The 24,162-nt window shown below is 39.1% G+C and overlaps 1 protein-coding gene across 11 annotated transcripts in view; it reads left to right on the top strand.

Moving 5' to 3' along the window:
• KIAA1328 (KIAA1328 ortholog) overlaps positions 1-24,162 on the top strand; it is a 336,489-nt gene that overhangs the window by 196,099 nt on the left and 116,228 nt on the right. For 10 of the 11 annotated variants that reach the window (XM_002713504.6, XM_089305780.1, XM_089305779.1 and 7 more), the window contains 2 exons: positions 9,316-9,986; positions 18,844-18,951. In XM_002713504.6, the coding sequence (XP_002713550.6) occupies positions 9,316-9,986; positions 18,844-18,951 (779 nt within the window). The remainder of the gene's footprint in view (positions 1-9,315; positions 9,987-18,843; positions 18,952-24,162) is intronic. The other variant, XM_017344119.4, reaches the window with a different exon arrangement.

The following is a 24,162-nucleotide window of genomic DNA, read 5'->3' as shown; positions in this document are numbered from 1 at the left end:
AGTGTAGAATTCAGACCATTAATGTTTAATGTGACTATTGATACGTAGTGACTTTGCCCTGCCATTTTCCCGGAGATATTTTCTAGTATAAGCTTTGAGCTTCCCATGCTCTTTTGCTGGTAGGTGTTCTTCCTTTACCTTCTTTCATATTGATGGCCGTGTTTCTGTGTTTCTGAGTGTAGCACATCTTTAAGTATCTTTTGCAGGGCCGGACGAGTGGCCACAAAGTCTTTCAATTTCTGTTTGCCATGAAAGGTCTTTATTTCACCTTCATTCACAAATGAGAGCTTAGCAGGATATAATATTCTGGGCTGGCAATTTTTCTCTCTTAGCACCTGTGCTATGTCTCGCCATTCCCTCCTAGCCTGTAGTGTTTCTGATGAGAAGTCTGCTGTGAGTCTGATTGGAGATCCTCTGAGAGTAATCTGACGTTTCTCTCTTGCACATTTTAGGATCTTTTCTTTATGTTTCACTGTGGTGAGTTTAATTACCACGTGTCGTGGTGAGGATCTCTTTTGGTCATGTTTATTGGGGGTTCTATGAGCTTCCTGTACTAGGATGTCTCTGTCCTTCTCCAAACCTGGAAAGTTCTCTGCTAGTATCTCACTAAAAAGGCCTTCTAATCCTTTCTCTCTCTCCATGCCTTCAGGAACTCCTAGAACCCGAATGTTGGGTTTTTTAATAGTATCCTGTAGATTCCCAACAGTATTTTTTAGATTTCTAATTTCCTCTTCTTTTCTTTGGTTTGACTGTATGTTTTCCTGTGCTCTATCTTCTAAGTCCGATATTCTCTCTTCTGCTTCACCCATTCTGTTTTTAAGGCTTTCTAGTGTGTTTGTCATTTGATCTATTGAGCTCTTCATTTCATTTTGATTTCTCTTCACTATCACACTTTCCTGTTCTACTAGTTTCTGCATTTCATTTTGATTCTTCCTTAAAATTTCATTTTCACGAGAGAGATTTTCAATCCTGTCCAATAAGGATTTCTGTAGTTCAAGGATTTGCTTTTGAAAACTTCTGAATGATCTTATCATAAATTTTTTGAAATCCGTATCTTGCATTTCTTCTATCTCATCGTCTTCATAATCTTGGCTTGGGGTGTTTTGTTTATTTGGAGGCATCATAGTGTCATCGTTGATCTTGTTCCCTCGATTTCTGCGTTTGTTGCTTGCATAGTTAATTCTTCTTTCATCACTGTGCGTTTTTTTTTTTTAATTTTTTTTTATTTTATACTGTGTCCGTGTTAAGTGGACTGCCTGCTGTTGGAGGAGCCTTGGAGGCTTGAGATGGGTGTGGCCTGAGATCTCTGCTTGGTTCTTCCTGGTTACGGGTGTGCAAAGGTGACACCCTCAGGTTATGCGTGGTAAATCTCTCTCTATTTATTTATTTATTTATTTATTTATTTATTTATTTTATTCAGGGGGTAAGTAATACCGCACGGCACGGCTGTGCAGAATTGATGGTATTTAGCTTCCAGTCTCTGGCTTCTACCCAGAGTCTGTGTAGGCTCCGTTTCTCCTCTGGACTCCCCCTGGGATGCCTAGGCTACTGAATTGTAGTGACTCAGTTCCTTAGCTCTCCCCTGTTGTTATGTAAATCCAGAGAGGGGGCCTGCTCTTTGTCTCTTGCAAACTCAAGCCTTGCAGCCTTGCAACCTTTGCAAGGTTGGCGGAGAGAGAAACCCCCAAGCTTTTTTTTTCCTTCTTTCCAGTAGTGAGTCTGCTGCACTTTCCGGCTCCCCTGTAGATTCTGACCCCCGTTTCCCCGCCAATGTCTCAGGTTATTGAGCTCACCTCCCCTTCCAGCACCGATGTGTGGACTCAGAGCCCTGGACGTCCCAACTCTCCCCGCTGGCATCTGTGTGACATGCACTCCCCTTCCTGCACTGGCGCGCAGACCCTGCGGCTCCTGCAGCTCCCGCGGCTCGGCTTCTGTGCAGTGGGCGACCTTGTTCTCCCAGTAGGTCCTCCGATTCACAGCCACTCAATCCAGGAGAGTTTCCTCTGCAATATTTTCCTGGTTCTTTTTCTGAGGCTACCGTAACTCCCCTTTTATTAAACTAAATTTTCCCGGACTATCGGTGCGAGCCCTCACTATTCTGCCATCTTGGCTCCGCCCCCTCATGACTTAGCTTTTTAATAATCAAAATTGTCCTAATTGTCCTAAGAGCCAGTGCAGGACATTGGTGTAAGGCTGATATCTTTTGTATGAAAGAAAATGATGAAGAACCTCTCTATTATCTCAAGTAATTCAATCTAGACTGACTTGAAACTAAGCAAAGTAAAGGAAGTTAACTGAACCTACTGGCTTCAGACAACTGTTAGAGATAATCTATTATAATTGAACATACCCTTTGGAGATCTCTCTCTCTCTCTCTCATACACACACACACACGTTCTCCTTGAGAGAAGTTTGAGACCGGCGCCACGGCTCACTAGGCTAATCCTCCGCCTTGCGGCGCCAGCACACCGGGTTCTAGTCCCGGTCGGGGCGCTGGATTCTGTCCCAGTTGCCCCTCTTCCAGGCCAGCTCTCTGCTGTGGCCCGGGAGTGCAGTGGAGGATGGCCCAGGTACTTGGGCCCTGCACCCCATGGGAGACCAGGATAAGTACCTGGCTCCTGCCATCAGATCAGCGCAGTGCGCTGGCCGCAGCGGCCATTGGAGGGTGAACCAACGGCAAAGGAAGACCTTTCTCTCTGTCTCTCTCTCTCTCACTGTCCACTCTGCCTGTCAAAAAAAAAAAAAAAAAAAAAAGAGAGAGAGACGTTTGAGTAAATATAGTTGTTTTCATCTGTTTTGCTTTTGTGAATTGGACCCTTACAAATTAGCACCCTTGATAACTGTCCATCTTTCTCATCAGCACACTCAGTTTTGAGACAGATGCTGTGTTTAATCCCTGTATTATTGATAAGGAACTTAAATACTTAGGCAAGTCAAATATGTCTTGCATTGGTTTTCCATTGATGTGTAACAAATCACCATGTCAGAGCTGTTTAAAACAACACACAGTTGTTATCTCAGTTTCTGTGAATCATGAGTCTAGGCATAACTTGGTTGAGTTGACCACTGAGGGTATTTTGTCTTTTTAAATTTATTTTTTGTTGTTGTTAAGATGTATTTATTAGTTTGAAAAAGAAGGAGAGACAGAGAGAGAGAGAGAGAGAGAGAGAGAGAGAGAGAGATTGTCGTTCCACTGGTTCACTCCCCAGATGGCTGCAACCGCCAGGGCTGGGCCGGGCTGAAGCCAGGAACCATGAGCTTCATCCAGGTTTCCTACATGGGTGGCAGGAGCCCAGACCCTTGGATAGTCTTCCACTGCTTTTTCCAGGCCATTTCTGCCCAGGGTTTTAGCAAACTGCAATTGAAGTGTCAAGCTGCATTCTTACCTGGAACTCAAGGGTCTGTTCCAAGTTCAGACAGATGTTGTCAGAAGTTAGTTTCTTGTGTCTGTATGATGGTTGCCCAGTTTACTTACTACCTATTGGCAGATATACTGCCTTTTGCTCCAGAAGTCCTTGCCACATGACCCCCTCCACTGGCCCACTCACAATATGGCAATTTATTTCTTCAGGTCCAACAGGAGAATCTGTGACCTTTTGGAAGTGCTTGGAGGTGGATCAGACCTTCTTTAAAGGGCTTACCTGGTTAGGTCAGGTATACCTAAGATAATCATCCTATTTATTAATTCAAAGTCAACTGATTAGGAATTTTAGTTACATCTGAAAAGTCTTTTGCCATGTAATATAACATTCACAGGTCCTACCCATACTCAAGAGGGGACAATCTTAGAAGATATATACACCAGAAGGGTGGGAATCCTGGGAACCATTGTAGAATTCTGCATACCAAACATGCACAGCCACCCAGCATATGATTGACAAAGCAATGTTCTCTTTGAATAAAGCATGTGTCAAAATAACTCCACTTCACTACATCTCAAAATTTAGAAAATTTTCCAAATACTTTCCAGTTGTGAATTGTTTAACAATCAGTACCATTTGAGGAAGTGTAGAATACATCCGTACCTAAAAATGTACAAATGGAAATGATTTATGGAACAAAAACGAGAATATAGAGTAATCATACATGTTTTCTATCATTATGTGTTAACTCATGGATTAGAATATATAATGACATAAAAATGACTGAGTTGAGTTTCTGAACCTTTTACAAATTTAGCTATCATTTTTGAAGTACAGTAATTTTATAAAAAGATACTTTACAAAGTAGCAAATGATGAATGTTAAATATTTGTGTTGACACTAAATACTACAGAAGTTCAGAGTGGAAGAGATTAATGTGGACTAAGCCTCCCTTTAAGCATAAAATAACAATAATTTCTATAAGATAGATTATTAGAAAATTTTGCCTAAGACTATTTCATTTTCTGTAACTTGTCATCTGCTTACTATAAAGGATTGCACCTCTTCTTTGAAGAGGGCCAAGCCTTCTCTCCACATGTGACTCCTTCTCATTTAAATTAAATCTTTTAGCATTGCTTTAGAAACTCAAATAAAATCTCAAGACTCACTGTAAAAGCCCTCTTTTATTAAGGATAGGAAGCATGGTATTACTGTGTATCTCTGTTAGTTTACACTTTTTACCCATCAAGCTAACAGTTTTAGGTACTGCAAAGTAAATTGGGGAATTTTTTCCTCTTCTGCTAGGGATTTCAATAAATTCATCTATTCTGTGTCTCTTGATAACTATATAAATTATTTATAAATTAGCACTTTTTTGTCTTTTCTTTTTTGACAGGCAGAGTTAGACAGTTAGACAGTGAGACAGAGAGAGACAGAGAGAAAGGTCTTCCTTTCTGTTGGTTCACCCCCCTGCTACAGCTGGCGCACTGCGGCCTGAGCTGCGCCAATCCGAGGCCAGGAGCCAGGTGCTTCCTCCTGGTCTCCCATGCAGGTGCAGAGCCCAAGCACTTGGGCCATCCTCCACTGCCCTTCCAGGCCACAGCAGAGAGCTGGACTGGAAGAGGAGAAACCGGGACAGAATCCGGCGCCCCAACTGGGACTAGAACCCGGGGTGCCAGTGCCACAGGTGGAGGATTAGCCAAGTGAGCTGCGGCACTGGCCATATTAGCACTTATTTTTAAAATGTTGCAGTAGATCGGATAATGGCCACAAAAGTACATACGTGTCTGTGTCCTAGTCTTAGAACCTGTAAATATCACCTCAAAATTTAGGAATAGTCCAGGTACATGACAGTTGTGAATTATTTAACAATGAGTACCATTTGAAGAAGTGTAGAACCTGTGGGTGTCAACTTAGATGGCCCAAGAGGTTTTGTTAAGAGACCCTGCAGATGTGATTGAGTTAAGGATTTTGGGATGAGGAGATTATCCTGGCTTAACAGAGTAGCCCCATATAATGAAAACATTCATTATGACAGGGAGACAGGAGGAGTCAAAGGAGAAGGCAATATGATGATTGAAACTGAAGTTGGAGTGAAAGACTTCAAAAGTAGAGGAAAGAGTTGTATTATCAGAGTTAACTGTAAAACTAGTTCTCAAACAGCTTTGTGTGTGGGTGGGTGGGTGTGTGCAAATGGTTGAAATCTTTACTTAGTATAGAGTTGGTCTTCTGTGTACAAAGTCATTCGAAAATGAATCTTAATTGAGAATGGGACTGGAAGGAAGGAGGAGGATGGAGGAGGAGGAGGGATAGAAGTGTGGGTGGGAAGGCAGGTATGGTGGGAAGAATAACTATATTCCTAAATTTGTACTTTTGAAGTTTGTATTCCTTAATAAATAAATTTTTTAAAAAAGTGTAGGTAAGGCTACAAACCAAGGAATCTGTGTTGCCTATAGAAGTTGAAAAAGCAAAGAAACTGAGTCCCACTTTTAAGTCCCCCAAAAGACTCAGATGTGAGGCCAGCATTGCCACACAGTGGGTTAAAGCCACTGCCTGCAATGCCAACATCTCTTATGGGCATTGGTTCCAGTCCTGGATGCTCCTCTTCCAATCCAGTTCCCTGCTAATGCACCTGGGAAAGCAGCAGAAGATGGTTCAAGTTCTTGAGCCCCTGCACCCACGTGGAAGACCTGAAAGAATATCCTGGCTCCTGCTTCTTGACTTCAGTCTAGCCTAGCCCTGGCTGTTGCAGCCATTTGGGAAGTGAACCAACATATGGAAGTTCTCTCTCTCTGTCTCTCCCTCTCTGTAACTCTGCATTCGAATAAAGAAAATAAGTCTCTTTTTTTAGAAAGAGGTGGCTTTTTTAATAAAAATATTTTATTTATTTATTTATTTGAGAAGTAAAGTTAGAGACAGAGAGAAAGGTCTTTTATCCACTGGTTCACTCCTGAGATAACTGCAATGGCTGGAGCTAGGCCAATCTGAAGCCAGGAACCATAAGCTTCTTCCAGGTCTCCCATGCAGGTGCAGAGGCCCAAGAACTTGGGCCATCTTCCACTGGTTTCCCAAACCATAAGCAGAGAGCTGAATTAGAAAAGGAGCAGCTGGGACACAAACCAGTGCCCAAAAGGGAAGACAGCGCCTCAAGCAGAGGCTTAGCCAGCCACAGTGCTGGCCCCAAAACTAAGTCTTTAAAAAAAAAAAAAAGAAAAGAAAAGAAAAGAAATGGACTCAGTCCTGCCAACAGCTTGACTTCAGTCAAGTGAAACAGATTTCTAATGTCTGACCTCCAGGACTGGATGAGAATAATAAACTTGTATTATTTTCAAACACAAAGGTTGTGATAATTTGTTATAGCAGCGATAGAAAACAGTGGGGTGGCCATCATGGCACAGTGGGTTAAGCTGCTGCTTGGAATGCCCACATCCCATAAAAGAGTGCCTCATTCAAGCCCTGGCTACTCTGATCCTGATCCAGCTTCCTCCTAACACGCCTGAGAAGGCAGCAGGTGATGGCCCAAGTACTTAGGTGTCTTCCACCCACATGGGAGACCTGGATGGAACTCCTGGCTTCCTCCTGATTCAGACCCAGCTGTTTTGGGTATTGGGGGAATGAACCAGTGGATGGAAGAGATCTGTCTCTCTCTCTCTCTCTCTTTCTCTCTCTCTCTCTCTTTCTGTGTCATTCTGACACTACCTTTCAGATAAATAGAACTTTTAAAAATGATATATAAGTATATTCTTTTGTATATTCTTTTACTGAAGAAGTCATATTTGTCTTATAGACTTGATCAAATAAGCTTATCTTAGTCTATATACTACTCTCCTTGAAAAGTGAAAGATTATTTAATTGAGCTTAGATAGATGAGTAAGAAAGATTTTTGCTTGTCTGGTTAATATTATGCAATTACCCAGAAGGCTTTCTGGATTGCTTGGATAGAGATAGAAAATGGCAAGGAAGTAAAGAGTTAGTGTAAGTAGTCTTTGAATGAACATCTGAGGAAGTAGAATATGAGAGTGGAAGCTGTCAGCGACCCTTCAGAAGTTTGACTTGTTCTTTATATCTTAATGTCTTCCTCTTGTCTTCATCTTTCAGTAAAGACTGAGTCCAGGTTAGAAAACAGTGTCTCTTCAGGGGCCGGTGCTGTGCCACACTAGGCTAATCCTCTGCCTGTGGTACCGGCATCCCATATGGGCGCTGGGTTCTAGTCCCAGCTGCTCCTCTTCCATTCCAGCTCTCTGCTGTGGCCTGGAAGGGCAGTGGAGGATGGCCAAGTGCTTGGGCCTGCTCCCACATGGGAGACCAGGAGGAAGCACCTGGCTCCTGGCTTCAGATCGGCACAGCTCTGTCTGTTGCAGCCATTTGGGGAGTGAACCAATGGAAGGAAGACCTTTCTCTCTGTCTCTCTCTCTCTCACTCTCTGTAATTCTACCTCTCAAATAAATAAATAAAATTAAAAAAAAAAAAAGAAAATAGTGTCTCTTCAGAGGTAGATGATTTGTCCATTCAGCTTTGGTATTAAAGGATATTCTCTGACAGCCCAAAAGAGTTAACAGCTGTTAGGGATAACATATCTATCTTTGGACAGCCTACCTTGCTAATTAAGTAGTTATATTTAAACTGAAGGGCCATTTATATATCCTTGAGGCAGAATCTGATCATTGAATCTAGAATCTGATCAATAAATCCAGAATCTGGATTCACTTACTGAGTTGTATCTCTCTTCACCCCCCCTAAATCCAGTAGTGTATGGACTCTTTCTTCCACATTAATTTCTTTCATTATTATTTCAATAATCAAGTGTTAACTTTCCTGAGCAAGGTGCTCATCTGTAACACACTAAACATTTGCATTAAGCAAGAATATTTACAATTGGATAACAAGCTTGAATTTGAATACACCATGTTTCTGAAACATGAAGAAGAGCTGCTAATATGTTGTACTAAATCAAAGAAACTCAGAGCTAACTATAACAATTCAGCCTTTCAAGACCGAGGTCAATAGTGAGGCAGATGGAGATGTTCCGTGGCATAAACCAGTGGTTTTCAAAATGTAGTCCCAGATCAGCAACATCAGCATCACCTGGGAATTTGTTAGAAATGCAAATTCTCTGTTCTGCCCTAGAGAGCAAGTGGTAGAAACTCTGAGGATGATGTCAGAGTTTCATGTTTAACAAGCCTTCCAGATGATTCTGATAGACACTAAAAGTTTGAGAATCATTGGTACAGGCTAAGTTTTCCTCTCACTGATAGAACAGGCTTATGGCTAAAATGTTAGAAAAACTCACTTGCTATTACCTGTCAGAGGTAATTTACAACTGTCTTGTTTCTGCCAGCATTCTTTCCAACCATAGTCACTTGAATAACTTAACTGAAATATTACAGAAATTAAGGATGTTTTGTATTTAAATAGTTACTCTTGATTAACATTATATTTGGTTGAAAATGGTTGGTTTTATCTGTGTCCCATAAAGATATTTGTTAAAAACTTATTAAATTTCTAGTAGTAACATACCTTTCAGTATAAGGTAAAATGTTTTATATCCAATTTCATTCTCTATAATGGGTAATGAGAGTACTTAAGGGGGCTTCATGTGTTTTAATTAAATCTTTAAAAGTAAACACTATGTTAACCTTTATTCTGCCTTTTCTCAAAGTTGCTTTTATGGAACCCTCATTTGCAATCCTGAAAACATCAAAGATTTTGCTGAAGCAGCATGTAGCAACACTTTGTCTCATTGTTATATAGAGATTTACTGAAATGTAGATTGCTTGAAAATGTATGCAGTTTTGTGGCAAGTCTTTAGCTTTGTGAATGCTGTCATTTAATATTCAAGAAAGACAAAATGGCTTTGTTTTGGTACCCATAAACCATTGATTTCTGAAAAGCCAAAAGAAATACTTGTTTCATTGTATTCTAATTTAACAAGTGATCCTGTTTTTCTTTTCAGAGGCCCAATAAGAAAAGCACTCTCCGGTCTTCATCTATAGAACTAGATGGTTCCTACTTGAGTGTAGCCAAACCACAAGCCTACTATCAAGCCAAGCAAAGACCTAAGTCTGCAAACCAGGCCTCAGCTTCAGAATCCTTGATGGAGTTTAGGAATAACTCTTTGAAACCAATTCTTCATCATCCCAAAGAGAGTCTAGAGAGGGTACCACCAGAGACCAGAACATGTAATTATGAATCCCCAGGGAGAAAATCAGTGGATACAGCACTAACAGACAAAGCTGCTCCAGAAGAATTGAGGATGCAGGAATGTCCACACCTTAAGCGTACTGCATTGAGTCAGTGTTGTAATCGGAGACTTTGTGAAAATGCAGACTGTGTTCATGAGAACCATTTTACAAACATGTCCCCTCAATACTCCAAGACACATCAGGAATCATGCAGTTATTGTGGGCTTTCTTGGACATCTCTTATGCATGGCAGAGGGGCACAACAGCCCAGTGAGACTGATGTCAAAAAGCAACTCTCAGAAGATAGAAGACACCAGCTGATGCTTCAGAAAATGGAACTGGAAATTGAAAAGGAACGCCTTCAGCAGCTGCTGGCCCAGCAAGAGACAAAGCTGCTCCTAAAACAACAGCAGCTTCACCAGTCTCGACTCGATTACAACTGGTGAGTCCCCTTGTTCTTTCAACCGTGCCTGTGGTTTGGAGAACACAGTGTAAAATGGCTTGTGTGTTACTCTAGCAGACATGGAGCAATAGAGGTTTCTCATATCTTGGCTTGCTCAAAGTGCATACCATCCATGACTACTACGAAGTATATTCCCTGTCTTTTATGGAAGACTTGAAAGATTACCATGTCTTCCAACATGTTAGCTTAGAATATCTACTTCTGAGCTGTCCAGTGTAATTTTGCTGTATTCCAAAAAAATATTTTCAAATGATTTTACATCCTTTTCTGTTTGGTGTCATTGTTGAGAATATTAAGGCATTAAGTAAAAGCTTGAAAATTTTGGTTGTAGAATCAGAATGTGAAGAAGTGTGATTAACTGTCATCATTCCACATTTATGTCTAGCCACCATAATATATAATATAACAGATGATGGGAGGCTTCTAAATTCAATCTTTTCTGATCATGAAGCATAACCTGTCTTAATAACCAATTCTTACAAACTTATCCACATTGAGACTGTTCTTCCCTTAACAATTTTTCCCCAAGGACAGTGTATCAAAGTGATATTGCTATTTTGATATTACATAGTTTTGCATGCAGAGCCATAAAGTTTGCTGTCTTCTTCAAGAAAAATTAACAAGTCATACACAATTATATTTAAAACACAATAAAACGTGGTGTTTCTATCTTTAACAAAATAATCAAGTACAAGTTGCCATAAGGAAGTTTATATATGCTTACAATTCTTTCCTACATCAAACTTGCTGTTTCCTCTTTGTACATGTTCTTTTCAGGCACATGTGTCCCACATAGACACAATAGTGTTCACTTATTCTCTACTACTTGTTGGAGGCAGCTGTCTTTCACTATAGTTTCTGTCCAATATTTTTACAATTGTAATCCTTTGAAATTTCCATCTTGACATCATTCCCTCAGTGTACACCTCCTTTTTTTTTTTGGCATTAGAAGTCTTTTTCTTCCTTCATGGTCAGATAGTCCTATTTGTTGAAACCTTGAGGCTTATTTTTTTTTTTTTTTTGACAGGCAGAGTGGACAGTGAGAGAGAGAGACATAGAGAAAGGTCTTCCTTTTGCCATTGGTTCACCCTCCAATGGCCGCCACAGATCTGAATCCGAAGGCAGGAGCCAGGTGCTTCTCCTGGTCTCCCATGGGGTGCAGGGCCCAAGCACTTGGGCCATCCTCCACTGCACCCCCCGGGCCACAGCAGAGAGCTGGCCTGGAAGAGGGGCAACCGGGACAGAATCCGGCGCCCTGACCGGGACTAGAACCCGGTGTGCCGGCGCCGCAAGGCGGAGGATTAGCCTAGTGAGCCACAGCACTGGCTGAGGCTTATTTTTTATGATTTATTTTATTTATTTGAAAGACAGAGTGATGGAGGCAGGTGAGAGGTGGGGAAAAGAGAGAAAGAAAGACCTTCCATCCCAAATGGCTGATTCACTGATTCGCTGCCCAAATGACTGTGATGGTCAGGGCTGGGCCAGGCTGAAGCCAGGAGCCAGGAACTCATCTGGACGCCAACATGGGTACAGGGGTCCAAGCACTTGGGCCATCTTCTGCTACTTTCTCAGGCTCATTAGCAGGGAGCTCCATCAGAGAAAGGGCTACCAGGACTCCAACCAGTGCTCTGATATAGTATCCAGTGTCCTAGATGGTAGCTTAGCCCACTGCACCACAATGCCGGCCCTCAAGGCTTTTAAAGTAAGTAAAAATGAAAGCTCTTACAATAAGATTGTCACCAAAGGCTGAGCTGTTGCTTCATTTTTGTGGCCCGCCTCTCAAAGCCTCCAATACCAGAGACTCTCCTGAGAAGTTCATCTAATGAACGTTTATTAGATGCCTATGATATGAGAGGAATGGTTCTAGGTACTTAAAATTTAAAAAAAGAATCAAAAATGGTCTTTACTTTTAAAAAGGCATAGTCTATCAGAGAATAGATAAGTTTAGAATAGGCATCATGTTAATTTATATAGTATTGTATATTTAAATAATGCTGCATAATGATGATAAAGCCTATATTGTTCTCTTTATCATCTTAGCTTTGAAAAGAGAGCTAAGAAACACAGCTTCTGAGCAATTTTGTATGTGTATAAATTGACAGCACTTATACATATTTATAGACATTTTAAGAAACTTTTATCTTGAAATAATTATAGATTTGCAGGAAGTTGCAAAAAAAAAGAGGTTCTATGTACTCTTCACCCAGAGTTCATGGTTATGACTTAACTATAATACAGTATCAAAACTAGCACAAAAACATTGTACAACATGTGTGTCTAGCACCACAAGCAAAATACAGAACCATTTTGTCACCACTGACATTTCCTTCCTATTATTCTGTTACAGTCACAAGCTGCCATGTACGACTTTTTGTGTGAACTGAGGTTTCATTTTTATTGATGAAAACTTAGAGCTCTGATTGCTACATCACATTTAACTTACACTACATTAGTCTATAAAACATTCTCTCCAGCAGTGTATAAAAGATCCTGTTACTCTACATCGTTCTTAGCACTTGATGTAGCCACTAATTTTTGTCTGACCTCGCCTAATATGTGTCTAAAGATTTATTGCATCTCTGACTTGCATTTCCCTGATAGTGAAAATGGACAATGCTGGTTCAACGCTCTTTAAGTCCTCTTGACTCAATTGTTTTTTCAATATCTGTTGTCTGTAGTCTAACTGGATTATTTGGATGTTTCTACTCTTGAGCTTTAAGAGTGTTGCATATATTCTAGATAGGAGTCCTTTGTCAGATACGTGGATTGCTCAACTTTCTTCCTGGTCTGTAGCTTGTCTTTTCAATCTCTTAACAGAATCTTCCTATTAAGAGAGAGAGAGAGAGAGAGAGAGAGAGAGAGAGAGAGAGAGATTTATTTGTTTGTTTTGCCCAGCACTAAGCCAGGCCAAAGCCAGGAGCCAGGAGCTTCATCCTGATCTCCCATGGGGCCAGCAGGGTCCAAAATACCAGGTCATCTTCCATTGCGTTTCCCAGGCCATTTTAGCAGGGAACTAGATCAGAAGTGGAGCAGCTGGGACACAAACTGGCATCCATATGGGATGCTGGCATTGCAGGAGGAGGCTTTATGCTCTATACCACAACACTGGCTCCAACAGAATCTTTCAGAGAGCAAAAGTTAAAAAATGTTTATGAAACCAGTTTATCTTTTCTTTAGATTAAATAAGGTTTATTTTATCATGAATATTTGTTGAATTTTGCCAAATATCTTTTATGAATTGTTTTCAGATGCTTCTTATAATCACATGATTTTTCTTATTTAGTCTGCTAATATGATAGATTATGTTGCTCGTAGAATTTTGAACAACCTTGCATTTCTGAAATAAATTCCCCTTGGTCGTAGTGTATAATTCTTTTTTGTTTCTTTTAAAGCTTTTATTTATGAATACAATTTTCATAGGTACAACTTTGGGAATGTAGTGTTTTTCCCCCTATACCCAACCTCCCTCCCTCACTCCTGTCCCACCTTCTACTCCCTCTCCCATCCCATTCTTCTTTAATATTCATTTTAATTAACTTTTTATATAGAAGACCAACTCTATACTAAGTAAAGATTTCAACAGTTTGCACACATACCCACACACAACGTAAAAACTACTGTTTGAGGTGTATAATTCTTTTTATATTCTACTAAACTCACTAATTCAGTCATCCCTGGGAGTCATTTCATATAAGGCATTTGAGTAGTGGGTCCAGGATCCCCCCCAAATCTTCAAGTCCCCTGTATAAAATGTAATATCTGTGTATAATTTACATCTATCTTCCCTGTATAGTATACATCATCTTTAGATTACTTACAATGTAAATGCTATGTTAACAGCTGTTGTACTCTATTGCTTAGAAAATAGTGATAAGGAAAAAAAAATTAATTTGTTCAGTGCCAATAAAATTTTTTACTAATATTTCCATTCTGTGGTTGATTGAATGTATGGGTGCAGAAACCACAAATATAGATGGTCGGCTATATTTTGTTATGGCTATTTGCATATTTGCACCAGCATTGAGGGGGATAATCGTCTCTCTCTCTCTCTCTCTTTTTTTTTTTTTGGTACTGTCTTTGTCTGAGTGTGGTATCAAAATAATGCTGGACTCATAAAATGAGTTGGGAAGTTTTCCCTCCTCTTCTATTTTTCAGAAGAGATTTTGTAGGGATGATGTTAACTCTTCTATTAATGTTTGTGGAACTATACAATGAAACTATTTGGGCCTAGAGATTTCTTTTTTGAAATTTTTGAGTTAAAAGTTTAATTTCCTTCAGTAAGTAAGGAATTAATTACTCTATATAATTAATTATTAATTATAGTATATTTAATATAATTTATAAGTATTTATATAATATATTAATTATTAGCTCTATGGATCTATTCATATTAGATGTCTGATATTGAATGAGTTGTGTCATTTTGTGCTTTTTGAGAAACTGAACAATTGCATCTAAATTCCCCTTGGTCGTAGTGTATAATTCTTTTTTGTTTCTTTTAAAGCTTTTATTTATGAATACAATTTTCATAGGTACGACTTTGGGAATATAGACTATATAAATTTAGGTGTACAGACTTGGTTCTTCATTACTTCTTGGATGTTTGGGGGACTTGTAAGTAGATCGCCTGTTCTTTTCTGCATACTGGTAATTTCTGTCTTCTCTATTTTTTTCTGTCTGTATTGCTACAGGTTTGTTAATTTTAATTATCTTTCCAAAGAAACAGATTTCTGTTTCATTGATTTTTTTATTGTTTTTCTGTTTTAAATTTCATTGACTTATGCTCTTTGTTAATTTCTTCCTTCTAGTTGCTATGAATTTGTCTTATTCTTCTTTTTCTAATTTGTTAAAGTGTGGAAGCTTAGATTATTTATTTAAGGTTGTCTTCTTTTCTACTGTAATTAATGCAGTGAGCTCCCTCTCTCAGTATTTTTTCAGTTGTGTCCCACATATGTTAATTTGCTCTATTTTCATAATCATAAAATTTAGTGTATTTTTAAAATTTTCCTTTGAGATTTCCTCTTTAAGCCTTGGGTTATTTAGAAGTGCTACATTTAGTTTTCAAGTTTTTCAAGATTTTCCTCACTTCGTTTATTATGATTTCTAGTTTGATACCACTATGGTTATATAACACATTCTGTGATTTCAGTTCTTTCACATCTGTTGAAGTTTCTTTTACCACCCAGGCCATGTTTTCTCTTAGTACATCTCCCATGAGTGCTTGAAAGGAATATGTATCCTGCTGTTGTTGGGAGGAGTATTCTGAAAGAGTCAGCCCGTGCAATACAGTCACATTGAGTTCTTCTATGTCCTTGCTGATTTTCTACCTGGTTGTTTTGGCAGTTTGGGGAGTTTGAAACCTCCAACAACAATTTCAGATAGGTCTATTTTTCCTTTCAGTTTTATCAGCTTTTGTTTTACATATTTATACCTCTATTGTCTGGTGCTTACACATGTAACACTGCTGTGTTTGGAGCAAGTTTTGGTTTAGCAGTTAAACCAGCAGTTGGAATACTAGCAGTTCTTTTTGGACTGCCTAGGTTCAAGTCCCAGCTCTGCTTCCAATTCTAGATTCCTGCTAATGCTCACCCTGAAAGGCAGCAGCTGATGGCTCAAGTAGTTGGGTCCCTGCCATCCATGTGAGATACCTGGAATGATTTCCTGGCTCCTAGCATTGGCCTGGCCTCGCCTGGCAATTGCAGACATGTAGGGAGTGAGCCAGCAGATGCCTGCTGCCAGTCTTTCTCTCACCCTCTTTCCCTCCTCATCTTTCAAAAAAAAAAAAAAAGAAAAAATGATGTGTCTTCTTAGTGTATAGACCATTTTTTCATTATATGATGACCTTCTCCATCCCTAGTAATTTTCTTTTCTCTAAAGTCTCCTTTATCTAATATTAATAAAACCATTTATGCTTTCATTTGATTAATGTTTACAAAGTATACGTTTTTCAACCTTTTACATTCACCCTACATGTACTGTAACTTTCAAGTGAGTTTCTTAAATACTGCATTTATTGAGTCATGTTTTTAACCCAGTGTACCAGTTTCTATCTTTCAATTGGTATGTTCAGACATTTATTTACAATGTAATTTATATATGTTAAATATCTAAGTAATATGCCCATTTAAGCAGAGGCTCAAGGAATTTTTAATTGAACAGATTTCACCTCTCGTTCTCTTGTGTAACTTCCACTGTGGTTTACCATTGTTAGCTAGTGCACCCAGAACCAGGAAGCTAAATCTATCTACTTGACTACTCAGAATCACAATTCATATTTCTAGGCTGAGAGTTGCCCTACTCTCTAGCCTACTTTTTAGATTTATGTAATTTTGTGACTTATGAGTCACTTGAAATTCAAACTTGTGCATATTAGTATCATATACCAAGAATATCTCAAATTAATCTCCCTTATATATTCTGTTATTGTGCCACTTCTAAATTTTAAAAACCCACAATAATTTCCTATTACATAATGTTTATTCAACTTAGTAATCAAAGCTTCTCTACCCATTGCCCCATTTTTCCTAAGAAATAATACTTTTTCTAAAGATAATCTTGTGTTGAGATCTTCCCAACATACTATTTATATTTCTTCTTCAAGACATACCTTTTCCTCTGATTTAAATATCTTTGCTCTACTTTTCCAGTTATCTATACCATATCTATTTATTACAGTGCAATTAAAATTCTACTCCCTAAAATTTTTAGGTCTTTTTTTTCTTAGCTAGCAAACTCTATTTTAAGTTATTGAATATGAAGATATCTCAAAAAGTTCTTGGAATATAGAATTAAAATTTAAGTTTATTTTGGTGCAAAAATTTTCAAAATCTATGCATGGTTTTTTCACAGTACACATTTTTCATGAACTTTTTTGAAATCTTTCATATATACAAAAGTAGCACCTTACTGTTTAATTTATAATGTTGGTCTTTAAGTGAGTTTAGTTCTCCTTGTTTCAGCAAATATTTCATATGTCCTCAACTCTGTATAAAATGATATAGAGGAAGTACCTGATCTTATACCTCATCTTATTATACATAGTCTCACTCTTTATATATAATCTGAGCTTTTATGTATTTTTATTGTACTTAACACTTAATGGCCCAAGGAATCTTACTTCAATTCAATTATGAATTAAAATCTGCCACGCAGAAGGCATTGTTTATGGTGCTTTGGATATTTAGATTTATTGGGAGGACATTCTGTGATTGAATACCAAGTGTATAGTACAGAATTGTTATAGTAGTTCAGAATTTGGGGATGAGCCTGTCACTTTATTTACCATGACATTAACATTTACTTAAATATATCATTAATGATTCACTTTACCACTTTGATATTACATGATGGTCAATAAGAGATTTCAAAAGAGTATTATCTTTGTGAGCCTTTTCTTAATTTATCAGAGAGGATGTATCTAAAATACTATTTATGATAGAACTACCTTAAATCCTTTTTGGAACAATGTAGTATATATGTAATAAATTAAAAATCAAGGCTAATTATAATTATTTACCTTTGTCACTTTTAAAATATGATATATATGTATGCTATACCTGTAATAAAAAATACAGTCTTCATCAATTAAAAATGTGTCACCTCAGGTAGGTTATGTGCCAGTGCCTCCCTTTAGTCACCTGTAGATACATATGGTAAAAGTAGGTAAAAGAGTGTGAGGTTCAGTGCAATAATATACATAAAATGCACCCCTTCATCGTTTCTACTGCTGTTGCAGAGACTGTTCTGTCACTAAACTGTCATTTTTACACTCTTTTCTCATAATTGCCTGATTTTAACATTTTGCATTGACATTTAATTGCCTGATTGTAACATTTTACGTTGACATTTACCTACCTATCAGTGTGTCACTTCCAAATATTGGTCTTAAACTGTAAGTTCCTGAGGGTAGCTAATCTACATCCTTTGTGTATCACTGAGCATAGTTAGTTGCAATTATAAGGATATCTTTTGATAACAATGAAAATAATGATGTTAATGGCTTGAGAACATACTTTTACAGATAAGGAGAGAACATTGGTTAAATGTACTCACACACACACACACACACACACTCTGAAAGAATGGGTAGTGTCATGTATTTCCTACAGAAGAAGATCCTTGTGCTAATTTCTTAAACAGCCTTCCTTCAGTACATGTGTGATTATGGTGCTAAGTTAACATTGATGTATAGAACACGTTCCAGTTCTTTGGGGGAATATGTTGGTCAGTGAGCTGTAGCCCCAGCTTTTTGATATATCAGTATGAGAAGAAGATGCCTCCTATATATGTTAGACAGAGTTGGTGATCATTAGAGTTTTAAAAAATTCTCATTTTTATTCTCATGATGCAAATAAACTTACTTGCAATGAGTATTTGGAATCACCCATTTATTTTTGACAGATTGAGGGGGGTTGTAAAAGATTTATTTTGATAATTACGGGAAGCAGGGAGAAATAGAGAGAGAGAGATCTTCCATCTGCTGGTTCACTCCCCAAGTGGCCACAGCAACCTGGGTTGGGCCAGGCCGAAGCCGGGAGCCAGGAACTTAATCCAGGTCTCCCATGTGGGTACAGGGGCCCAAGCCCCTGGGCCATCTCCCACTGCTTTCCCAGGCACATTAGCAGGGAGCTGGATCAGAAGTGGAGCAGCCAAGATGGGATGCTGGCACTGCAGGTGGAGGCTTAACCTGCTGCGCCACAGTTCTGGCCTCCAGATTGAGTTTGAATTTTAAAAAAAATTCCTGCAGATCAAGCTGGAAGAACATGGTCTTCAAAGTATTACTATTTAGTTTATCAGGCTCTAGAAGTTTAAAAATTCTCTAAATTTGTTTTTTTAGGTTAAGAACTCAAGCTGTATTTAAGTCAAGAACACAGGTTGCTGACAAAGAGCTTACTAAACCCCGAGAGCTCAATCTGAATATGACTGGGAATGACTCTGGACCAAGGTAAAACTGAGGGTTAAGTGAAGGCAAGAATATTAAAGACATAGGTATCTGGGGTGTGCGTGACATAAATTTAGAGGTCTGTATTGGTAGATACTTGTATAGTTTTCTAACCATATGAATAAATACATTCTCATTATAGAATTTTTAAAAATACAGAAAAGGATAAAAAAGAAAATGAAAAGCATTCAGTCTTCTCACTATGCAATATTTAGGTAACTATGCCTAAATATTTTTTCAACTTAATAGCTCATTTTCTGAGATAACATTCTTAATTTACATTATATGCAAGGCTTAATGCTCTACTAAATAGAGCTCATATGCCTAAATATTTATCTATTAGCCTATTACTGGATAATAAAGAGTTTTGCTATTATAAATTATGCCTTGAAGAACATGTCTGAAAAGGTTTTACTTTATGTCTTTGATGTAGATTCTTATAAGTGAAATTACTAGTTCAAAGTACATATGACTTTTTTTTTTAAGATTCTGGAATCACATTACAAAATTATTTTCTATAAAAGTTAAATCAGGGCCGGTGCCGCAGCTCACTAGGCTAATCCTCCGCCTAGCGGCGCCGGCACACCGGGTTCTAGTCCCAGTCGGGGCGCCGGATTCTGTCCCGGTTGCCCCTCTTCCAGGCCAGCCCTCTGCTGTGGCCCAGGAGTGCAGTGGAGGATGGCCCAGGTGCTTGGGCCCTGCACCCCATGGGAGACCAGGAAAAGCACCTGGCTCCTGGCTCCTGCCATCGGATCGGTGCGGTGCGCCGGCCGCAGCACGCCGGCCGCGGCGGCCATTGGAGGGTGAACCAACGGCAAAGGAAGACCTTTCTCTCTGTCTCTCTCTCTCACTGTCCACTCTGCCTGTCAAAAAAATTAAAAAAAAAAAAAAAAACTTAAAAAAAAAAAAGTTAAATCAATTTACATCTCCAAAGCAATGTTTAAGAATTCTCTTTTTTGGAATTTGAGGAATTTGGGGCCACTATTCTTTTGGAAACTTTTTTCTTTATTTTCTTCTTTAAGGACTCCAGGTTCACATATTTGAAGAGGTCCTTAAAAAAAGTTCATGGAAAATGCTTATTATTAAAACAAAAATTCAGAGAAAAAAAACTGTACATGGATTTCAAAATTTGTACAGACTAAATTAAGCTTCTCTTTTAATTCCATTTTCCCATGAACTTTCTGAAGTCTTCTTATATTAAACCTGCAGATATTGGCCTATAGATCCTTGACAGTTAACACTTTTAAAATAATGTTTTTCTCTTCATTCTTCATATTAGATCATTTCTGTTGATCCACCCTTATTTTCATCAGCTCTTCTGTTATTTATAATCTATTAAAATCCATAGTGATTTTAAGTTTCCGTATGGTATTTTTCAATTCTGGAATGTGCAGTTGGATCTTCATGTTCTTGAGTATAGTTATAAAAAATTTCTTTAAAGGGTTTGTTCATCCTAACACTTGGGTCACATTGGCTTTCACCTCTGTTGATTAACTTTTCTCTTGAGTATTGGTTGTATATTCCTGTCATTTTCAATTATATCATGGTTCTTGTGAATGACTCTGGAATTCAGATATTTCCTGTAAGCAATGTGGGCTTTCTTTTGATAGCAAGCAGTTAACTTGACTGAACTCAAGCTCTTCATTCTATCTCCCTGCCGTAAGTGGTAGTAAAAATGACTACTTAAGCTGTTTGCGTCTACTGGCCTGGAGCCTTGGTCTATATAGGGGTGATCCAGGAGCATCAGTCTGCAAGGACTGACCTGGCACTGGTGTGGGCCTTAACCCTTAACCCTGTCTAGGGCCAGCTTAGTACTGAGGCAAGCAGGAAGCTTGATCTGTGAGTACTGATCTGGAGCCTAGGATCATGGGAATTGGCCTGGGGCCTAGAGCCATGGGACTGACTTAAGGTATGGGACCATAGGGATAGGCCCAGAGCTTAGGTTCGTAAGTGCTAGCCTAAGGATGAGTTGTGTGCTTTTTCTGACCTTTAGGCTAGGTCCACAATAGCTAACCTGGGTCCTGGGTCTTTGGTTCATGGGAGCCATCTTAGTTCTGGGCTCTGCTGAAATGGGTATAACCCCTGAATCTTCTGGAGGATGTGGCCACAGTGGCCAGTCTGGAGGGTAGGGCAATAAGGACCAGCTTGTCACTGGGCAGGCCTGCCACCTAAGGCTGTGTAGACCATACTTGCACAAACCTGGAACCTAGGGCCATAGAGGAGACCATAAACACGTGGGGAGTGTATTCACAGAGGCTGTCCTGAAGAATGGGCCCACAGATGCTGGCCTGATGACTAGGGCTTCCAGGTCTGGCTTGATTCTGGGACAGGCATGAAGCCTGGGAATGTGGTGAGGTCTGGAGCCTGATTCTGGGGGCGCTGTCCCGGTACTGGGGCAGCACCAAGCCTAGGGCTCCTGGGATCATCCCAGTACCAGAGACAGCCTGACAATGGGGCCCGCCCAAAGCTCAGGGCCACTGAGGTCAACCTTCCAGTGATGTGCACCTGGAAACCAAATATACCAAGCAGGCCTGGAGTCTAGATCCCACTGGCACTGGGAAAGGCCAAGAAGCTGCGTGCCATGTGTACCAGCATGGCACTGGTTTTACTGGAACAAGCCCAGTACTGGGATCTGAGGTGAAGTCCAGTGTTCACTTCCCTCCTCTTCCCTCACAGGGAGGGCACCTCTGTCTATACTGTGCAGCCTAGAGTTGGGAAAGGGTTTTGCCTTTAATATAAAACTGTCCTTCTTATCTTCTTCAATGTATCTTGTATTTCTGTGCTACAGCTTTGCTGTAATCTCTGACCTTGTTGTCCCTTTGCTCTTGTGAAGGTATTTTTGTACCTATATAGTTGTTCAAATAGATATTTCCGCAGGGCATATGAGCAATTGAAAATCCTATTTCACCATCTTACTGACATCTCTACTCCAACAAGCAGTTCTGACTGTTTAAGATGTTTCCACTTTTATCTGTTCCATCTAGTGTATACTTGTATCCTTATTTCTGAATAGAAGACTTACATAGTCACTAAGTACTGATTTTTTGCTGTGAATGATGCCACTTTAACTCCCACAGATAACTATTTTCTTTTCTTCTTTACCCTGTGTTTCCTGCCCTCCCTCATCTGCCTCCCTCCCTTTCTTCTCCCTTGTCCTCCCTCTCCACCTCTACCTGTCTCTAGTAACATACCTAAATACATGCAATTGATCGCCTTCCTTCTGTCCACTCAACATTTCTACCTCAAAATATTTATAAGGAGGCCATTAATGTTTTGCACAGATGAACCATGTACTTGATAATTAACAAATTTAAATTTTACATAATAAATTATTCCTTATGATGTTCAAAAATACCCTATTTAGCACAGAAAGAAAATGCTACATGATATTATCTGTATTAGTCTATTTTTGTTGCTATATTGAAATACTTGACACTGTGTACTTTATAAAGAAAAGAGATTTACCTGTCTCACAGTGAAGTCCAAGTTCAGATGACCTCATTGGTTTTGCCTCTGATCAGGGAAGTGGCAGGCCATGGTGCAGTGCATGCAGAGGAAGGGTCTCATGGCCAGCCAGGAAGCAGAGATAGCTGCTGCTTTATTAATAACCCTGGGCTTTTCTTTGTTGGGAGGGCCTTTATTACTGATTCAATTTCTGACTTGGTTATGGGTCTATTTAGGTTTTCCATGTCTTCATGGTTCTATTTAGGTAGGTTGTATATTCCAGGAATCTATCGATTTCTGATAGGTTTCCCTGTTTGCTGGCACACAACTCTGTGTAGTAATTTCTGATGACTCTTTTTATTTCTGTGGTGTCTATTGTTACATTCCCTTTTTCATCTCTGATTTTATTGATTTGGGTCTTTTCTTTTTTTAGTTAGTTGGGCCAATGGGGTGTCAATTTTGTTTATTTTTTCAAAAATCCAGCTCTTCGTTTGCTTATCTTTTGTAATGTTTTTTTTTTTTAGATTCAATTTTGTTGATTTCTTCCCTAATTTTAATTATTTCTCTTCTCCTACTAGATTTGGGTCTGGTTTTCTGCAGTTTTTCTAGATCCTTCAGATGCATTGATAGCTCATTTGTTTGGTGCCTTTCCAATTTCTTGATGTAGGCACCTGTTGCTATAAACTTTCCTCTTAACACTGCTTTTGCTGTTTCCCATGAGTTTTGGTATGTTGTGCTGTTATCCTCATTTACTTCCAGAAACTTTTGATTTCTGTTTTGATTTCTTCTATGGCCCATTGTTCATTCAGGAGCATGTTGTTCAGTCTCCATGTGTTTGCATACGCTCTAGGGATTACTCAGTTGCTAATTTCAAGCTTCATTCCTCTGTGGTCTGAGAAGCTGCATGGCATTTCAGTTGTTTTGAATTTGCTGAGGCTTGCTTTATGGCCTAGCATGTGGTCAATCCTAGAGTAGGTTCCATGTACTGCTGAGAAGAATGTGCATTCTTTAAGTGTAGGATGAAAAGTTCTGTAGATATCTGTTAGGTCCATTTGGGCAATAGTGTCAATTAAATCTGCTGTTTCCTTGTTGATCTTCTGTCTGGTTGATCTGTCTATTGCTGAAAGTGCAGTATTGAAGTCCCCCAATACTATTGTATATGAGTCTAAGTCTCCCTTTAAGTTCCTTAACATATCTTTTAAAGAAACTGGTGCCCTGTAATTAGGTGCATATATGTTTATAATAGTTACATCTTCCTGTTGAATTGATCTCCTAATCATTATATAGTACCCCTCTTTATCTCTCTTAAGAGTTTTTGTGTTAAAGTTTCTTTTGTCTGATATTAAGATGGCTATGCCAGCTCTTTTTTGGTTTCTGTTGGCATGGAATATCTTTTTCCAACCTTTCACTTTTATTCTGCATGCATCTTTGTTGGAAAGATGTGTTTCTTGAAAGCAGCAAATAGATGGGTTTTGTTTTTTAATCCCTTCAGCCAGTCTGCATCTTTTAATTGGAGAGTTGAGGCCATTCACATTCAAAGTGACTATCGATAAGTAGTGACATTGCCCTGCCATTTTCCCAAAGACACTTCTTTTTTTTTTTATTTTTTTATTTTTTGACAGGCAGAGTGAACAATGAGAGAGGAGAGAAAGGTCTTCCATTGCAGTTGGTTCACCCTCCAATGGCCGCCACGGCCGGCTCGCTGCGGCCGGTGCACCGCACTGATCCAAAGGCAAGAGCCAGGTGCTTCTCCTGGTCTCCCATGGGGTA

The sequence above is a fragment of the Oryctolagus cuniculus genome, chromosome 10, assembly GCF_051225735.1.
Source record: "Oryctolagus cuniculus isolate XC-2025 breed Fujian yellow rabbit chromosome 10, ASM5122573v1, whole genome shotgun sequence".
In the NCBI taxonomy this organism is placed as follows: Eukaryota; Metazoa; Chordata; class Mammalia; order Lagomorpha; family Leporidae; genus Oryctolagus; species Oryctolagus cuniculus.
This window is presented reverse-complemented; position numbering and strand designations above follow the sequence as displayed.